Source organism: Simochromis diagramma, unplaced genomic scaffold, assembly GCF_900408965.1.
Source record: "Simochromis diagramma unplaced genomic scaffold, fSimDia1.1 OVJJ01000344.1, whole genome shotgun sequence".
Taxonomy (NCBI): Eukaryota; Metazoa; Chordata; class Actinopteri; order Cichliformes; family Cichlidae; genus Simochromis; species Simochromis diagramma.
Window position 1 is genome coordinate 2986180 of NW_024387375.1, and position 15638 is coordinate 3001817.

Sequence of the window (15638 nt, forward strand, 5' to 3'; positions counted from 1 at the left end):
AACCACAGGGGTGATCACAGTTAATGTATCTGCTTAAAATCTGGATGCTAACGTGGTAGAAATTCTGTACAAATTGTCAATTCTTTGATCTGCTGCACATCAGCTTGGTCGCACAAGCATTTTAGCACACTCACGTTACCTCACGGTGAGCTGTATCATGGCTATTATCACCTTTGGCCTTGCCAAATAGAACTCTTTGAAAACTTCCAGTGTACAGACATCCATAAACAAGGCGAAACTGAGTTTAAAACATGTTCTGTTAAGTGTTTTGTTTAACTTAGGTAATGTTGTTCAGTTTGCACATGACACAAAAGTCTGAGGTTTCAAGAACATCTTTTATGCTGTCCATGTCTCAAAGCAAGTCATTCCCCATCGGCTTTTGGCAGAGGGTATTTTTGGTCGCTCCCTTTATTTCCCAAAGGAGGTCATCGGAGTGGATGGATCCACACCTTTTATCTGACACAGATTTTATACCAGGTGCTGCTTTTTTTTTTGTTTTTTTTTGTTACATAACCATCCCATTTATCCAGACTTGGGACCAGCACTTGGACTACCATATGCCCCCTGAGCCTGGGTTTGTGTCTGCCCCTGGGATCGGAACCATACAAACCACTACATTATGGGGTCATTTGTTCTCAATAGACTCCCATGTTAAAATACCCCACTTCACATCAATTAAAAAAGGTTTACAACCTAGAACTAAATATATTTGACCTCTATGGATATTTTCCTCCTTCAAACCAACTAAACAGGGTCTGTTTTTTCACATACTGCAGTAGGGGGTGTAGCTGGTTTGATTGACAGAAGTGTAACCACTCAGTGTTTGCTAGGCCACAGCTGCTAATTGGAGTCAGTGAAGTGAACCACTCAGCTGCGTTTGTGCTGTTATTGCCTTTTGGAGCATTTTCAATGGAAATTATTGGGACTTGCTCTTTGGTATAGCCCGTCCAAGATATATCCACTAATTAGCATTAATTAGCAACTCCAACCTCTCATCTAAAATATGCTAATTTGCCCCTCAAAAACAAACAAACCAAAAAAAAAACAAAAACAAAAACAAAAAAACATGGCAGCAGACAAAACACATGTTCAGGCTTCCAAATGTGGTGGGTTTGGTTCATGTTGTTACCGTGCTGATTTTTCAACTAAGGAGGGAAAAATGTGCTTTTAAAAATACTCCTGCATGTGTGGGTTTGGCTTTAGTTTGGGATTAGGAGTGTCAGTCGTACCTTGGCATAGTCTAAGGGCAGCTGATCCTCTGGACACTTGAAGACACCCTCACTGCAAAAGAAAAGAAAAAAAAAAGAAAAACAAAGAAAAGTTTAGTATTGAATGAAAAGAAGACAGAGAAAACAAGTTTAAAAGCAGACATTTTAAAACCACACTGACCGTTGGACAGAGCTAAAAGGCTCTTCTATAATAGTCTGAAAGAGCAGCGTTGCTCTGCCCTTAGTGCTTCTCTGTCTCTTCACATACACTTTAAAGCTGAAAAGTTCTCTGACTGATCATGCTGCGTGACGCACTCTCATGCACAGTGATGTCAGATCTGTGAGCTGCTGACTTTAATGACATTGGCTCTTCTGTGTTTGACCCCTCAGAGGACACGTCTGCACAGATTTATATGACTGCAGAGGACAAAACTACACTGTAGAGCTTCATCTGTTTTTCTCTAAAACATAAAGAAATGATTGTGAACCCCACTGTTTAGCTTCTTTTTCCATTTCTCTTTTTGCTCTAGTACCACAGCCGACATAACAAAGTTCTTGTTTTAACAGGCTTCAGTTTTTCTCAGTATACAAACTGAACCTCGCCTTCATGCTCGAGGCTCATCCTCGGGACGATTTGCCGATCTGCTCCCATAACAGCGAGACGACTATTTTCTGCATTTTTCCCCCTGGAGTAGTAAAACCCCAAATAAGACTTGAACACCCACTTTACTACATACCCCCTGTGCAGTTTTTGTGGCGCCACAGAAGTGCATTCAGCAGCCCGTTTAAGGTCCAAATGAGTGAGTGCCATGGCTCATTAGGGCAGCCGTCTCCCAAACTCCCAGCCCTGATGTTGTCATAAAATATTCACACTTCTAAATAATAGAGGCAGCAGCCACTAGGGGTGAGCTGCTATACAGCGCCGAGGCTCACAGCTGCACAGCAGACACTTCTACACACACACAAACTTAAACAGACAAAAAAAAATAAAAAAGGAGGCAATCATGGCTCATCTCCTGAGATTTTAACAATGTTATGATTATCTGGAGCCTCCCTGTTATTTTTGAGTCACACATGTTATTGTTGAAAGTCAGGCCATTTAAAAGATGTCACCTTGTGAATCTGCTCATGATAAACATGATCACACGATCATGCTCAGGCTTCACACTGCTATAACGGTTTGTTTTCACACAGTTTTTCTACTCTTTTCTCTGTGTGTTGTCAAAAAGGGGTGACCTCCGCAAGTACACACGTGTCCCCCACCTGCTATGTAAACCTTGTATTTGTGAAGGTCAGCCAATCAGACCAAAGCTTAAAACAGCAAATTTCTTACATATGAAAAAAGTGAAGGGGTCAGGATGAAATTATTTATTTAACTGTAATTTATGCAAAGCTACTGTAGCTGAAGCTAATATTAAAAATACAGAGCTGGAAATCACTATAACTGGTCCTAATTTCAGCAGTGGTTTTGCCTAAAACTACAAAGAAAACAAAAACGGCAGGAGAAATGTGTTCTGCACAAAAGCCCTGAAGCTTCATCTGACCTGTGCAGAAGCCTCTCATAACCCCGACCACGGCCACATTATGCTTAAACTAATTAAGGGACAATCGTATGCAAACAGTAAGTGTATGCCTTTTGGTGCTTTAATTTGCTTGGCAGTGTCACCTGACTGCAGCTCCCAGAGGCACAGGGACATGTGACAAGGCGGGAGTGCATGTGCACCCCCCGTCTAACCAGCTGCTGTGAAACCAGAGAGTGAGCATCAAAGGGGGGGGGGGGGGGGCAGAGGTTAGGCCTGAGATGGAGGATGGAGGGAGGGTTGATGAAAAAAAAAAGGGGGGAGGTTAATGCATGACGAGACAGCAGTAATTCTCTTCCATTAGGGTCACTGTGTCAGCAGGGAGCTGGAGACCAATTAACAAACCCACAACGGGCTGTAAAAGGAGGTCAATCGATTAGAGGCTTCGAGAGCCCAGTCAGCATCTCGTGTGGTGTGAAATCATTTACAGTATTCGTGGCCATCGCAGATTTAGAAAGCGCTGCCTGTCCCACAACTGTAAAGCGAGAGGAGATGGGAGGCGACAGGCTCTCCGCTCTGGACAGGGGGTGATGTAGGCGCAGGCAAGGGTGGTGGGGGTTTACAGCCCGAGGCCCCATCCAACTCGGGCCATGCATCTGACACACAGAGAGGCAGACAGGCGAAAAGAGCCTAGTCACAGACTGTCAGGATAATTCCTTCCCCGGTCACAGAGAAGCTCCCACAGCTCCCACACATTCATGTGTTCGGCCCCACGAGCGATAACGCTGCCCGACTCTCTCGGGTCGCTCTCGAATCGAACTGGCTGTCGCTCCATGACAGCACATTAGCAGTGAGCAGCGGGGCTGATGTGAGACACAGCTCCGGTTCAATTCATCCATCTTCTCTGCCAAACAATTTCTTTGGCTAGCGAGAGCTTTCTAGAAGAAATGAAATATAACCCACAGATTTGGGTACAGTGCAGAATACTCTGCTAAAGGACTGCTTCAAGCGACATGTTTACTACAGCAAATGATTATCTGGATATTGATACAAATTCGTTTTTAAGCATTTATCTAAGAGCACAAAGAAAAGACTGGAAAACTGGTAGAAAGATCAATGGAAAGTTGAGCAGGTTCTTATACAGTGAATTTCTACTCACTTGGAACACTCCAACCACTCCAGGATCAAACTACCAACCTCTAAGTTAGTAGGTAGATCAGGTCAACTGCTAAGCTATAGCCACCCTATCTAAGGTGAGATTCGAACCTGGGACTCTACATTATCCTTGTGATACATCCTGCTCAATCCAGTGAGCTAAAAAAAGCAAAAAATTGTTTTTTCTAAATGCTTGATGGTTCCAAATGTGTACAATTTTCCATTCAAACAATTTTCTCTCGTATAGTTACAAGCACTACTTTGGACAGATGTTTAATCCGACAAACAAAGCGATCTGAGGACGTCACCGTGGGCTGCGGGGAATTGTGCACTTCTACTGGACCTTGACATTTTATAGCACTTTACACAGTAAGCAATTAGCAGATCAGTAGTAAAAAACATTGCACAGGACAGCCGCAGCCTGACTAAAGCTACTATAGGGTAAACATTACTATTACGCAAAGCCTTGAGGGTAAACTTGAACTGTGCATGTGGGAACTCGCACCCCACAAACTTCTTCTGAAACGAGTTCGTCATAAATGTGCATAACAGTCGAGATGCTGGTAAACAGCGTTTCGGGGCTGTGTCGGGGAGTCACGGGGGAGCAGCTTAAGAGCGTATAGCATGCAATTTAACACAATCACTTCATTAAAATTTGATCTCCTCCTTCTGTCCACTCAGCTGCTCTCAGGCATTCTTAATATCACCTTAAATTCACTGGCAGGCGACATCGTCACATCGTGTTAGGGGGTAGAAAACACATTCCCCCCACTGGAGGTGAAATACACCCACCCACCTACCCACCAATCAGCCCTTAAATCCCTCTTCCCTCTAATTGCCCCCTCTTTCTCTCCCCTGTCCTTAAATCTTTTCAGGCCCAGATTAAACAGTCGTTCATTCATCCAGCTGATACCACGAGGACAGCCGTCACAACATGCTTCGTCACTCTGCGCGCAACTCTTGACAGGCAGACGGTGAGGAGTACAAATCCCTCAGGTTTAATCTCACCGGTGCAGAGCAGAGTGGTGTTTTTCCAAGAGACAGCGACCGGCCTGCAGGCCACACAGAGACAACATGTTGGTGACAGTCTGCCTCAGAGTAACCTTGAAACCTGCTCTGTATTGACTAAGAGAGAAACTCCTAAACAAACCCTTCTGTGTTTGCCATTGTGGCAGGCAAGGGCTGTCGAGACGAACAAAACAAACTAAATCAAAAGCACGAGAGCTTCGGAGAGCGCCAGTCTGTGGCACATTAACTCTCTGAGCAGACTTTTGTTATTGAGTCAGATAGCTTCGGGAGCCTTGACTGAACTGCCCACTTATCTCTAGCTGGAGCTCGCTGCCAGCTTTTATGTTCATCCTTATGCTAAAGCCTTTTGTCTTTTCAAGATATAACCAGGATTAACTTTAATATGCACAAACAAAACCTTAAATTCCACCAGTGCGCTGCATGAAGGCTTTGGGTCTCACAGCTGAAACTCTTCTCGTTTCCTCTCAGGAAGTTGAGGGAAAACAAGACCTTTGTTTTATCTCATCTAAAGTTACGATAATCCCACAAATCCATCTGGTTTTGGGTTTATGTGTGCAAGAAGTCAGGACTTCCTTCGTCCAAGTCTCGTATTTTGAACAATAATGAGTACAGATTTCATAGAGACATCAGAGTATTAGTTTTATGGTTCAACTTCATTTAAATGATCTCCTTTTTTGCAAGTTTGGGATACTTGATACAAAACAAAACATGTACCTCGAGTTTCACACTGTACTTTCTAATATTCTTTTTTGTTTTCTGATGTTTCAGTTGCAGGATTAGGGTTTAAAATCACAATCAGTCTTTCTCAGTACAGAAAAACACCTTTTCAATAACCATTAACTAATTTGAGAAGATCCATTTCAGCTATGGTCTCCCACTCTGCTCCAATTGTTCAGCAGGCCTGGCCAAAATGTGCCAGCGGTACTCGATGAGTCATTCTGTGAGTAGAGGCGCAACCCTCTGGGAGCTGCCGGTTGCTAACAAAGCCCCAGAGTTCAACCGCACGACCAGAACTGCAAGCGAGGCAGCAGCATTCTTCGGTTCCAGGGTGTGTCAAACTATATGTGAGGCGGGCATAGCGCTTACGTGTTGAAGTAACGAGGATACGGAAGAGAAAGTAATAAGGAAAAGATTAGAGTTAAGGTAAATCATTTTAACCTGGGGTTTTTTCCCGTGGGAGGGAAATAAAACAATCTAGCACGGACTTTGGACTCTGCATCCAACAAACTAGATAAAAATAAAAGTGCTAGCAGATTAAAGGAAAGGAACAACCTCCAAAAACGCAAAATACAGGCAAAGATCGGACTGTACTAGAACGTCTCAATCATTTTTACACGTGGACTCCAGTGCTGAGCCTTTTCATAGGTTAGATGTGAAAATGCAAATATCCCTCCACAAAGCCTGCGTGATATCAGAGCGTGGAGGAGGGAATAGTCTGGAGAATTCATAGCAAGCGAGTGCCTCCTCAAAGTTTTACCCGTGAACTTCCCCTCACCCAAAGCAAACAGACCATTTCCAGGAATTAGAACAGGAAGGACAACTACCTGTTGTTCGTTACATGTGGGCAAGAGCAACTTGGGACGCTGCCAGGACCCGATAGTTGTCATCACAATATATGGAAAGCAGAAATCTACACACGCAAGACTATCAGGGAAATTACAAGTGTGACAGCTACTACCAGTTTAATGAGAACTTCACACAGAGAATTCTAACCGTTTTTCCAGAGATTTAACAGTTCGTTCTTACGTTTTTCCAGCTGTCTCTGAAGCTGTCTGACCACAAACCACAATTCGTTGTAAGGTCTTGTGGAGGAGCAGCTTTGCAACAGAGTTTTTAGAACAATGGGATCAACATAAAATACAAAAACCAACGACAGTCAAAAGGTTACACTGACATCCTTCTGCACACCACAAACTCAAAGGTTACAATTAGTATTGTTAGTGCTGCAGCTCAGAGGTCTTCCTGAAAACATCCTGCCTCTAGCCGGGTGTTCTGTCCCTCCGCCTCACGATTAGCTGCGCATCCCCTGAATAAGCCGGGTGATGTTTCCACCTGTGGAACCTGATAGACTTCGCCCACAGCTCATTTGGCTTTCCGCCGAGCTCTCTGCGGCACTCTCATTTGTCTGAAAGAGGAGAAGCAGCTCCTACTTTCACGGAGCGCGATGACACACCGGCCTACAGGTGGATTGACGGCTCCTTTGCAGACTTTCTGTGTGGCATATCCACACATGAATGACGCTGTGACAGCTGCTTGTGTAGCGCTTAATTCCTACAGGATAAGCTGTCCATACCTGTGGTTTGTTGGAGATTATATTGTGCATAAGCCCTCTGACGCTTCTGGGAGGCAAAGCTATTGCCTACTAGGAAGCACGGTGACCTTTTCACATAGTATAGCAATAATTAAAAGAGGTTGGCACTGAAACGTCTTGGTGTAGAAAGTTTATTTAAACTGAGGCTGTAGAACATAAGTGTGAAATGACTAGTGAAGTAGTTATTTTATATAAAGTAAAAAACCCACACATTTCTTTGTTTACAATTTGTAAACGTGAAAGTGTTTTGTTTTTTTCTTTCATTTGACATTATCAGGTTTTGGACACCTGTCTGCCTGATAAATAAAGGATTTCAAAGAAAAATAGCAGCAGATTGACTCAATTTTTGTAGAGAAAAACTAAACTAAATCTAACATTTTACACAAATAGCATATAGTTTTTTTCTGCATCTCTATTGTTGTCCTTCAGTCTGTTACGCACCTGACATTTTAGTGTCCAATTTATAAGGCTGCTATTATCATCTGAGCTAAATTTGTACAGTTCTCTGTTCCGTCTTTACTCTGTAAAGTACAGATATTATTACTGAACCTCACACCGAGGCCATCTAATGGCTCATAGCTCAGTGATATTTACTATTTAGCAAAGGAGTCACAAGACAGTCAGTAAATTTTGGTCAAACACAGTTTCTTTATCATATGCCCCGAAAACTAAACTAAAGAGAAGAGAGGACAGACTATTACATTTTGCACTACTGTTTTTACCCTAAAATTATTCTTACAGTTTTTGACAGATCTCAGGAGGCTTTTTGTTGAGTTTAGCAGGATCCAGTCTGGAATATGACACCTGTAAAATCCTATCTGACTTCCTGTGTTGGTCACTAACAGCCACTGACAGCTGTTTAATATGAAGCAACAATGGCTGACAGTCTGTAGGTCATGGTCATCAGCAAGAGAGAAATAAACCACATGTGACGCTTTGTCAGATGGCGCTTCAAATAAAGGCGGAAAATGTAACTGTTTTCAAAGATTTGTTGCATAATTCCCTGTAAATTGAACTTTCACACTTTCAGTTCTCCATGTTCCTTATCCAGAAAAGGACTATTTTTGTTGCGTTACTTTGCTGAAGCAGGAATAAAATGATGCAAGTGGAAGAAAGGCACTACTACTACTACTGGAGAGAGTGTGAGTGTGTGTGTGGGTGGATGTCTGGCCTCGTTCCCTGGCTTCATCTCCTGCACCCCATGCAACACACTCGCTGAGAACAAATGTGTACCAAGATAGAAAAACCATTAAAGGACGGTTTTACTACGAGCTACACAGACGCCACCTACAAAAACCTGAACAAAAGAAGAAAAGTGGATTTCGAAGCTACTGGGAATTTGTTTCGTGCCTATACGCAGGCAATTTTCTGACCACACACACAAAACAGTGGAGATCAGGACACCTGAGGCCATCCCTGCTCATGCCGTCATCGCTTATGCAATGTTATTCATTTCTCTGTGCAGTTCACCTCACCGTGTTGACATTTGTGAACACGAGCCATCTGTGAGAGAGTTCGCACATCTTCTCACAGCATCCAAAGGTTGACAAAAATCTGTTTGTTTGTTTGTTTGTTTTTTAATGTCAGCTTGGCAGTAGCACCGGAAGCAGATAAAGGTGAATGTTGCCCTGCGCTCCGTGTCATCTAAGAGCTCTGACTGAGCATACTCAAAGTGTGACCCAACAGTAAGAGAATATTTCCAGGGACTGTCCTTTAAATTTCCAAAACACAACATCAGATGTGATGTTGTGTCCTGAGAAGGCCTGCAATAAATGATCATAAATATGCACCAATAACACGTGACCTGTGTCACCACTTCTTTATTTTTCAGCTGCTCCTTTAAGGCGTCGCCACATTGGATCATCTGTCTCCATCTCACACCATCCCTAACATCCTCTTCTGTCCCACCAACCACCAACAATCTTTGTGGTTTTCCTCTTTGTCCTCATTCCCAGTGGCCCCAACATCCTTTGTCCAATAAATTTAAGTATTCCTCCTAACGTGTATCAATAAGATACTTCATTATGTTATAAGCACCATGTTGGTTATGTCAACGCATGCATTTGAACAGGATTACATTTTCTGTATGAATAAAGGGGATAAATTGAAGCTAACACAGGTTTGCTATTAACAGATGAACTTTTATTGAACATATTTTGCAGTTCATAACATAATTATTCTGCTAACTTCCTTAATTTTGATGTATTTCTACACACAAAGACCTGGTTGTACTTGTAGCATTACACAATAAAGCTCCATTGATGTGTTATTGGTTTCCAGAAAACACACACCTACATCTCCTGGACAGAAATAACCTTTTGTGTGATTATAAAAAGTAGAACTCAGTCGCTCGAGAGGTGAAACCTGGCGGTCGGTCTGAATTTGAGAGCAATTAGATGACGATGACTCATCTCATCGACCAGAGGTGTAGCTCAGACACACAGCCACGAGGAAAACACAAAGAAGAAGAAGAAGAAAAAAAGAAAAAAAAACACCTTTCGGAGGGCAAGCAGGAGAGGGGAGGAAGGAAGACCATATATGGAGGGCTGAAGGGAAGAGGAGGAGTAGTTTTCTGAAAGCTGAAGGCAAGCTTGTGTGATGCATAATCCATCCTTAAGTGTGTGAGGAGGGGAGACGGCACATACAAGTAGTTATAATCCCCCCCACACTGTCTCCTTCCATCAGCGTGATCAGGCTCTGACATGAGTCTTTAACAGAAAAAGGAGGGGGGTATAACAGAAACTGAATTCCAGCTCCTCCACTGACACTATGAATTTACAGCAGTCATAAACTCAAGATGCCCTCCTAGGTCGCACCTTGGATATTATGAAAGGAGCAAGGGTTTAATGATTGATAGCGCTCATTTCCAGGTTAAATATGAAGTTAGCTGCAGCAGCTTGTCAGTTTAGCTCCAGATCAAAAAAATGAAAGAGCTATCTGAAGGTTTCTGCACAGTTAAATGATAAAAGGTAAATCAGGTTCAAGAGTTTCAGGAGCCTCGCCTCGACGTCTGTTAAATACCTGCAGGCATGTGCACAACACCGATAACTTCAAAAAACACTCAATTATAAATTACTCAAGACAAGATTGATTAGGATCTAATATTCTAGAGAGCAGTATCACTCCTCTATCTTGACAAAGAAGCCAATAAGTGCATTTCCCAAATGGTCCAACTCTTCCACTAAAATGCCTCAAGTCATATGGATGTCAGTGCCAGTTATGCCAGTTTTATACCAACGCAGACTGTTTTCTAAGGAACTTGGCAGGCAATCAAAGACATAATATAACAGAATGCAGTAGGATCTTTTGTTTTCCTGGTTGATTTCATCCCCCAGATTAAACGTTGGAAGCAGGAGGTACAGGAAAATCAATCCACTTTCATTAACTGCTGCTGATCTGGGAGCAGGGTGGTGGGGGAGTTGCAGAGAGAGAAAAAAAAAAAGAAAAAAAAAAAAGAGAGAGGTCCCATCAATTGTACCGGGAGCTGAGCTCATGCATGCATGAGTGCAGTCACCCTCACCCACTCAGTATACAGCAAAAGTGGAAAAAAAAAAAAAAAAAAAAAGGAAACGAGAGAGACCACCATAACGGAGGCGTACCCGCACGAACAGAGCCCGCACTGCGTACATGAAAGGAAAGCAGAGCTTGAAAGGAGATGCTTTACGTTTGATCTGAAGGGCGGTTTGTGGAGGGGCGGGGCGGGTGGAGGACTGCATCTGGAGATCAATGAAAGTCCTGAGGTTTAACATGTCACACATGTGAGAAGGACTTACTGGCCATTGAAGAAGTGCTAAAAGCTGCATTTAAGGTTGCAGCAGGTGAGAAATACCCCACTCTCTGTTTTACTATCCACTGTCACCAATTTGTGAAGATTCAAAAGCTACAAAGGAGCTGGAGAGTGATCAGCTATAATTCAGCAACAAATGGAAGCAGCTACATGCTCTACATTTCTCCAGACGCGTGCGATATTTAGCAGTTTTAATCACAGATGGCTGGTCTAATTTTAGTTCAGAAGGCAGATTTCTGCTCAAAAGAGCAATATGCAGCGATGACGGCTGGCTTTGAGGAGCCGCAGTTAATCTCGTGGAGCGCCTACACCGGACGGGGAGGCAAAGCCTGGCCTACTCAAACGAGAGCCACAAGCCAACTGTATGCATATGGCAGCGGAGACGGAATAGCAGACAGAGTCACCTCATTTCCCCCCCTCAAAACAGCATTAATGAATCAGCTATTGGAGCCACAATCACGGAGAAGCACAACATGAAATCGCAGCACTAATGCAGATTAAGTGTGGAAGCAGCAGCGCGCTTCGAGCTATTGTACAAGCTGCCTGTCAAAATAAGAGCATTTTCAATCAGTTTGTGACGTCTGCAATAATAAGGCATGAGGTGTGCTGCTCAAAAAAAATAAAGAAAATGTTTTCATTCAGGTGTTTAGTTTGAGGCAGTCAGCTCAGTTTAAAGGCTGGAAACAGGGAATCAGTCAGCCTGGCTCTTTAAAAGGTCTCTGTATCATTGTGGGTGGATTTTTCTTACTCTAGGACAGAGCTAGGCCAGCTCCATGGTCTCCTGGTGCAGCTTCATAGAACACATTAGTAGGCTGAAAACAGGAGGGGGGGGGGGGGGGGGGGGGGCTCAGTTAGTCTGGCACAGTCTAAAATCTGCTTACTAACACCTCTAAAGCTCACTAACTAACCACTTTATATCTTGTTTGTTTAATCCGCACAAAACCCTTCGCACAGAGCCAGGCTGTGCCCACTTCCACTATATTGAGCTGCTAGCTGCACATTCATATTCAGCAGAAATAGCATCCACACTCTTCTTCCTTTCACATCTTCTCATAAACGTCTCTCTGAGCTGGGACACTGCCGCAGGTCAGCGTATCTGACAGATGGTTGACAGCGAGGTGAGGAGGTTAATGCCCAGTAAATCCAGAGATAAGCATATTCTGCATCATAACGCATTTTACTTTGAACACACTTTCTCTGATTAGTTGGGACACTGGATGGGAAAATCAGTCCTTCACACAAATACTGGATTAACTCAAGATTTAAATGCAAGGACAGTTCAGCGAGTAAGACGAGCTGCGATCGGTCACGATGGAGCATCTCTGCTTCGCACACAGGAATAAAAAACATCAAAACACAAAACTACATTTCCACACAGAGGTGTAGGCTTCTATATTCTATTAGGCTAAACGCATGTGGTCAAAATGGCTTTAAAAAAAACAAACAAACAGAAAAAAAATCAAGACCATTTTATCTTCTCTGGAAGAATGATGAGGAATATGCCAGTGATTTGTTAACTGGTCCTAGCAGAGCATTTTTCCTGCGTAATGACCTCGTTTTGCTCTCTGTGGGGTTTGTTTTATGACTTTAAGAACCGCCAAGATCTGTTTCGCCCAGACGCCAAGAGGGACATTTCAACTTTAAAGAGAATTTAGGACAGACCTGGCCACCAGAGGCACGGCATCAATCAAAAGCCACTTAGAGCTAAAATTTCACCATTTAGTACCTATAGGCGCATGAGCTCATGGCAGAAGAGGAGGAGAGGAGGAACTGCTGCTGCTGCTTTGCATGCTCTCAGCATAAATCACATTTTATAGCAATTCGTAAGGAGAGTGCTTCGGTTTGCTCGTTTATTATGGAGTCTTTCAATGCCAAGGCCCTCACCAGACAAAGAAGACTGTTGTTTTTACAGCAAGCAAATGAGCCGTATACCCTCAAGGAGAGAGCCTCAGAGAAACACGGAGCTCATCACTCATCAGTTAACACTATTATTTACTGCAGACTGACTGACAATCGCTTTGGAAATATTTAGAGCAAAGAAAACAAGCTCAGATTTTTTTTAAAAAGTGAACAAATTCAGACCACAGACACATCTCAATCAAGTTCAGGAAGCAAATGATCGGTCTGCAGATTATGCCAAAGAACTTCTCCGTCACAACTCCACTGAGAGACTGCAGCAGGTGGGCAATGCAGATAGCCCCTCCCACTTGTAATAGCTTATGGATCGTAGCAGATCTTTTCACTGATGTGCACCTGTTAACCTTGGAAAAGCAGGTGGAAAACATCCACATGACAAGAGCATTGTTACAGGTGGAGGCAGCCTAGAACAGTGGGCTAAAGGATATCGGCTGATCCATCAGCTGATGTGCGTTAGTACTGAGATCGGTTAGTCTGCTGAGATAGTGGCTCGGAGGCCTGAACTATACGAGGCATCTAAATGTCACAGGTACAAAAATAGGAGGCTGGTACGAATCATAAATGCCATATTTGACATATTTTCTGGTAAAAAAAAGCACCCCCAGCTGCTGATCCTGGATAGCATTAGTTAGCATTTTAGGAAAAAAAAAAAGAGTCTGACTTGTGCACAGAGAATAAATAAGCACTGTTGTTTCCTCTCATCAGGTCAGTATAATGAGCAGCAACTTCCATTACACAAACTAGATACACCAGAAAAAGAAGCCCTGCCTTCAATAAACAGCTGTCTGCTCTTCCCAGGCCTTCAAAGATAAGTACTCCACACACACTCCCTCACAGCTGGTCTGCTATGTGTGAGAGAGATAGGAAGAGATAGCAGGTGTGGGTAAACCATTATCAGCTTTGCTGTGTGAAGAAGTTATTTTGGTCCGACCCCACAGGAACAACACAGACGAAGAAATGTGAATTGGCCTGAGGTGGACGAGTCTAATCCGAGATAAAGAAGTTTTTATGTCTGGACCCAATGAATTTCCACAGAATTTAGTTTTTAGATTGCAACTTTGCCACAGTGTGTCTGAGGTCACAGCGAACTGAAGACTGGAGCGAGGATAACGACTTGGATTTCCTCTTGTCAGAGTCTGCGATCTGCGTCGTTGTGATTCACTGTTATCGCAGCAGCAGAGCGCGGGAGGCACAGCCGCGAGTCTGATGTGTCATGAGTCACTTGTGTTCCTCTCAGGCAGAAAAACTGAAAACTTTTGCCTCTCAGCGCCGTCTTAACTCTCCTCCTCAATCCTGCTCACCTTAATGCCTCGCTTTACTGTCAGATATCGAAGAAATCAGCGTTACGTAACGCGAACGTCTGCTTCCGGCTCGTTTGAATTTCCACTGAACAGCGAGCGGAAAAGCTCCTTTTTCCTGATGTGTCAGTAAGCTGATTCGGGCCTGAGAGGTGTGCACATCACCGGCAGGCAGTGACAATTTTAGGTCCTGTGCTTTTGTGTCCATGGTAACTGGAAGTAGGTGTGTGTGCGTGTATGGTTGACAGTGAGCACACACACACACACACACACACACACACACACACACACACACACACGTGTGCACTAATTCACAAAAAACACACACACAATCCCTTCTCGCTGCCCTTATTATCAGCTACTGGAATCACACCTCAGACGGGCTGTGGCTCTGGCTTCTCCTTATCAGCCTCAGTCCCTACCAACCAACACAGAGAGCCCCCTCCCCACACCCCCTCCCACGTGCCTGATCTGTGAGGCACCTCAAAGCTGGGCCTCCTGCAGTTGTCCACTTCTCTGCCTGCTCTGTGGACGCGGTCTCTTTGTTCGGCGAGGCGAGGCGCTGACGTCAAATCGCCTCCTTTGTTTCAAAACGCCTCAGTTTGAATTGTTCCTCGAGCACCGATTCTTCAACCTGCCCCTGTTGCTGGGAGCAACAATGAGATAAATGACAAGATTTTTCAATCAGCGCATAAAAAAAAAAAAAAAAAAGAGGGGGAGGAAAAATAGAGGAATTAGCAACAAATACAGATGTCATCCATTACTCATAATAAAATTTGTTTTTTCAGCTGGAATATAAGCTGCACTGCTTGAGCTGCAGTATTAATTGGGGCGTCTGTATGGCACTTTCTGAAGCAAGACGTTAAATAAGTAGCCTTGTTACTGCAGGGCTTCTTGAGTGTCAACAGTGAAATTAGTATCATTTGTTTGTCTGCTGCTTGTTGGAAACTAATAACTAATAATAATCTAAACCCACAATCAGCTGATCTAGTCTTCTTTCTATAGTCTCTGAGCTGAGGAGGTGAAGTAAACAAACGCTCTTTCATTCTGAACAGGGTGACTGACCCATCCGGAGGTGCACCTGATCGCTTCCTGCGCCACCCCATCGGGGGTTCAAAGTTGGCCCGTTCAGAAGGAGGAAGGAGGAGGCCAGGCACAATAACGCTGCGTTGACGCATCAGTAAATGAGTTGTGAGAAAGATCCTGAGGCAAAAACACAAGGGAGTCATTGAGCTGTTCGGTTAAAGGGCCACCGCAGAAAAATAGATGAGAGGAAGATGTAGAGCCTTGGCAGGAAGGAAGCCCTCGTCACTGAAAAAAAGAGGGCAGGCGGAAAGGCTGAGGGCCAATGGACAGTGACCTTAACATTGACGGAGGGCCCTGTGAATAAATGACTATAATTCAGAGTGTGTT

The 15638-nt window shown here is 43.7% G+C and overlaps 1 protein-coding gene across 1 annotated transcript in view; it reads right to left on the minus strand.

The window, feature by feature from the left end:
* Nucleotides 1-15638, minus strand: part of traf4a (tnf receptor-associated factor 4a) — a 34381-nt gene that overhangs the window by 7425 nt on the left and 11318 nt on the right. Inside the window, exon 2 of the mRNA XM_040008622.1 lies at nucleotides 1230-1281. Within this exon, the coding sequence (XP_039864556.1) occupies nucleotides 1230-1281 (52 nt within the window). The remainder of the gene's footprint in view (nucleotides 1-1229; nucleotides 1282-15638) is intronic.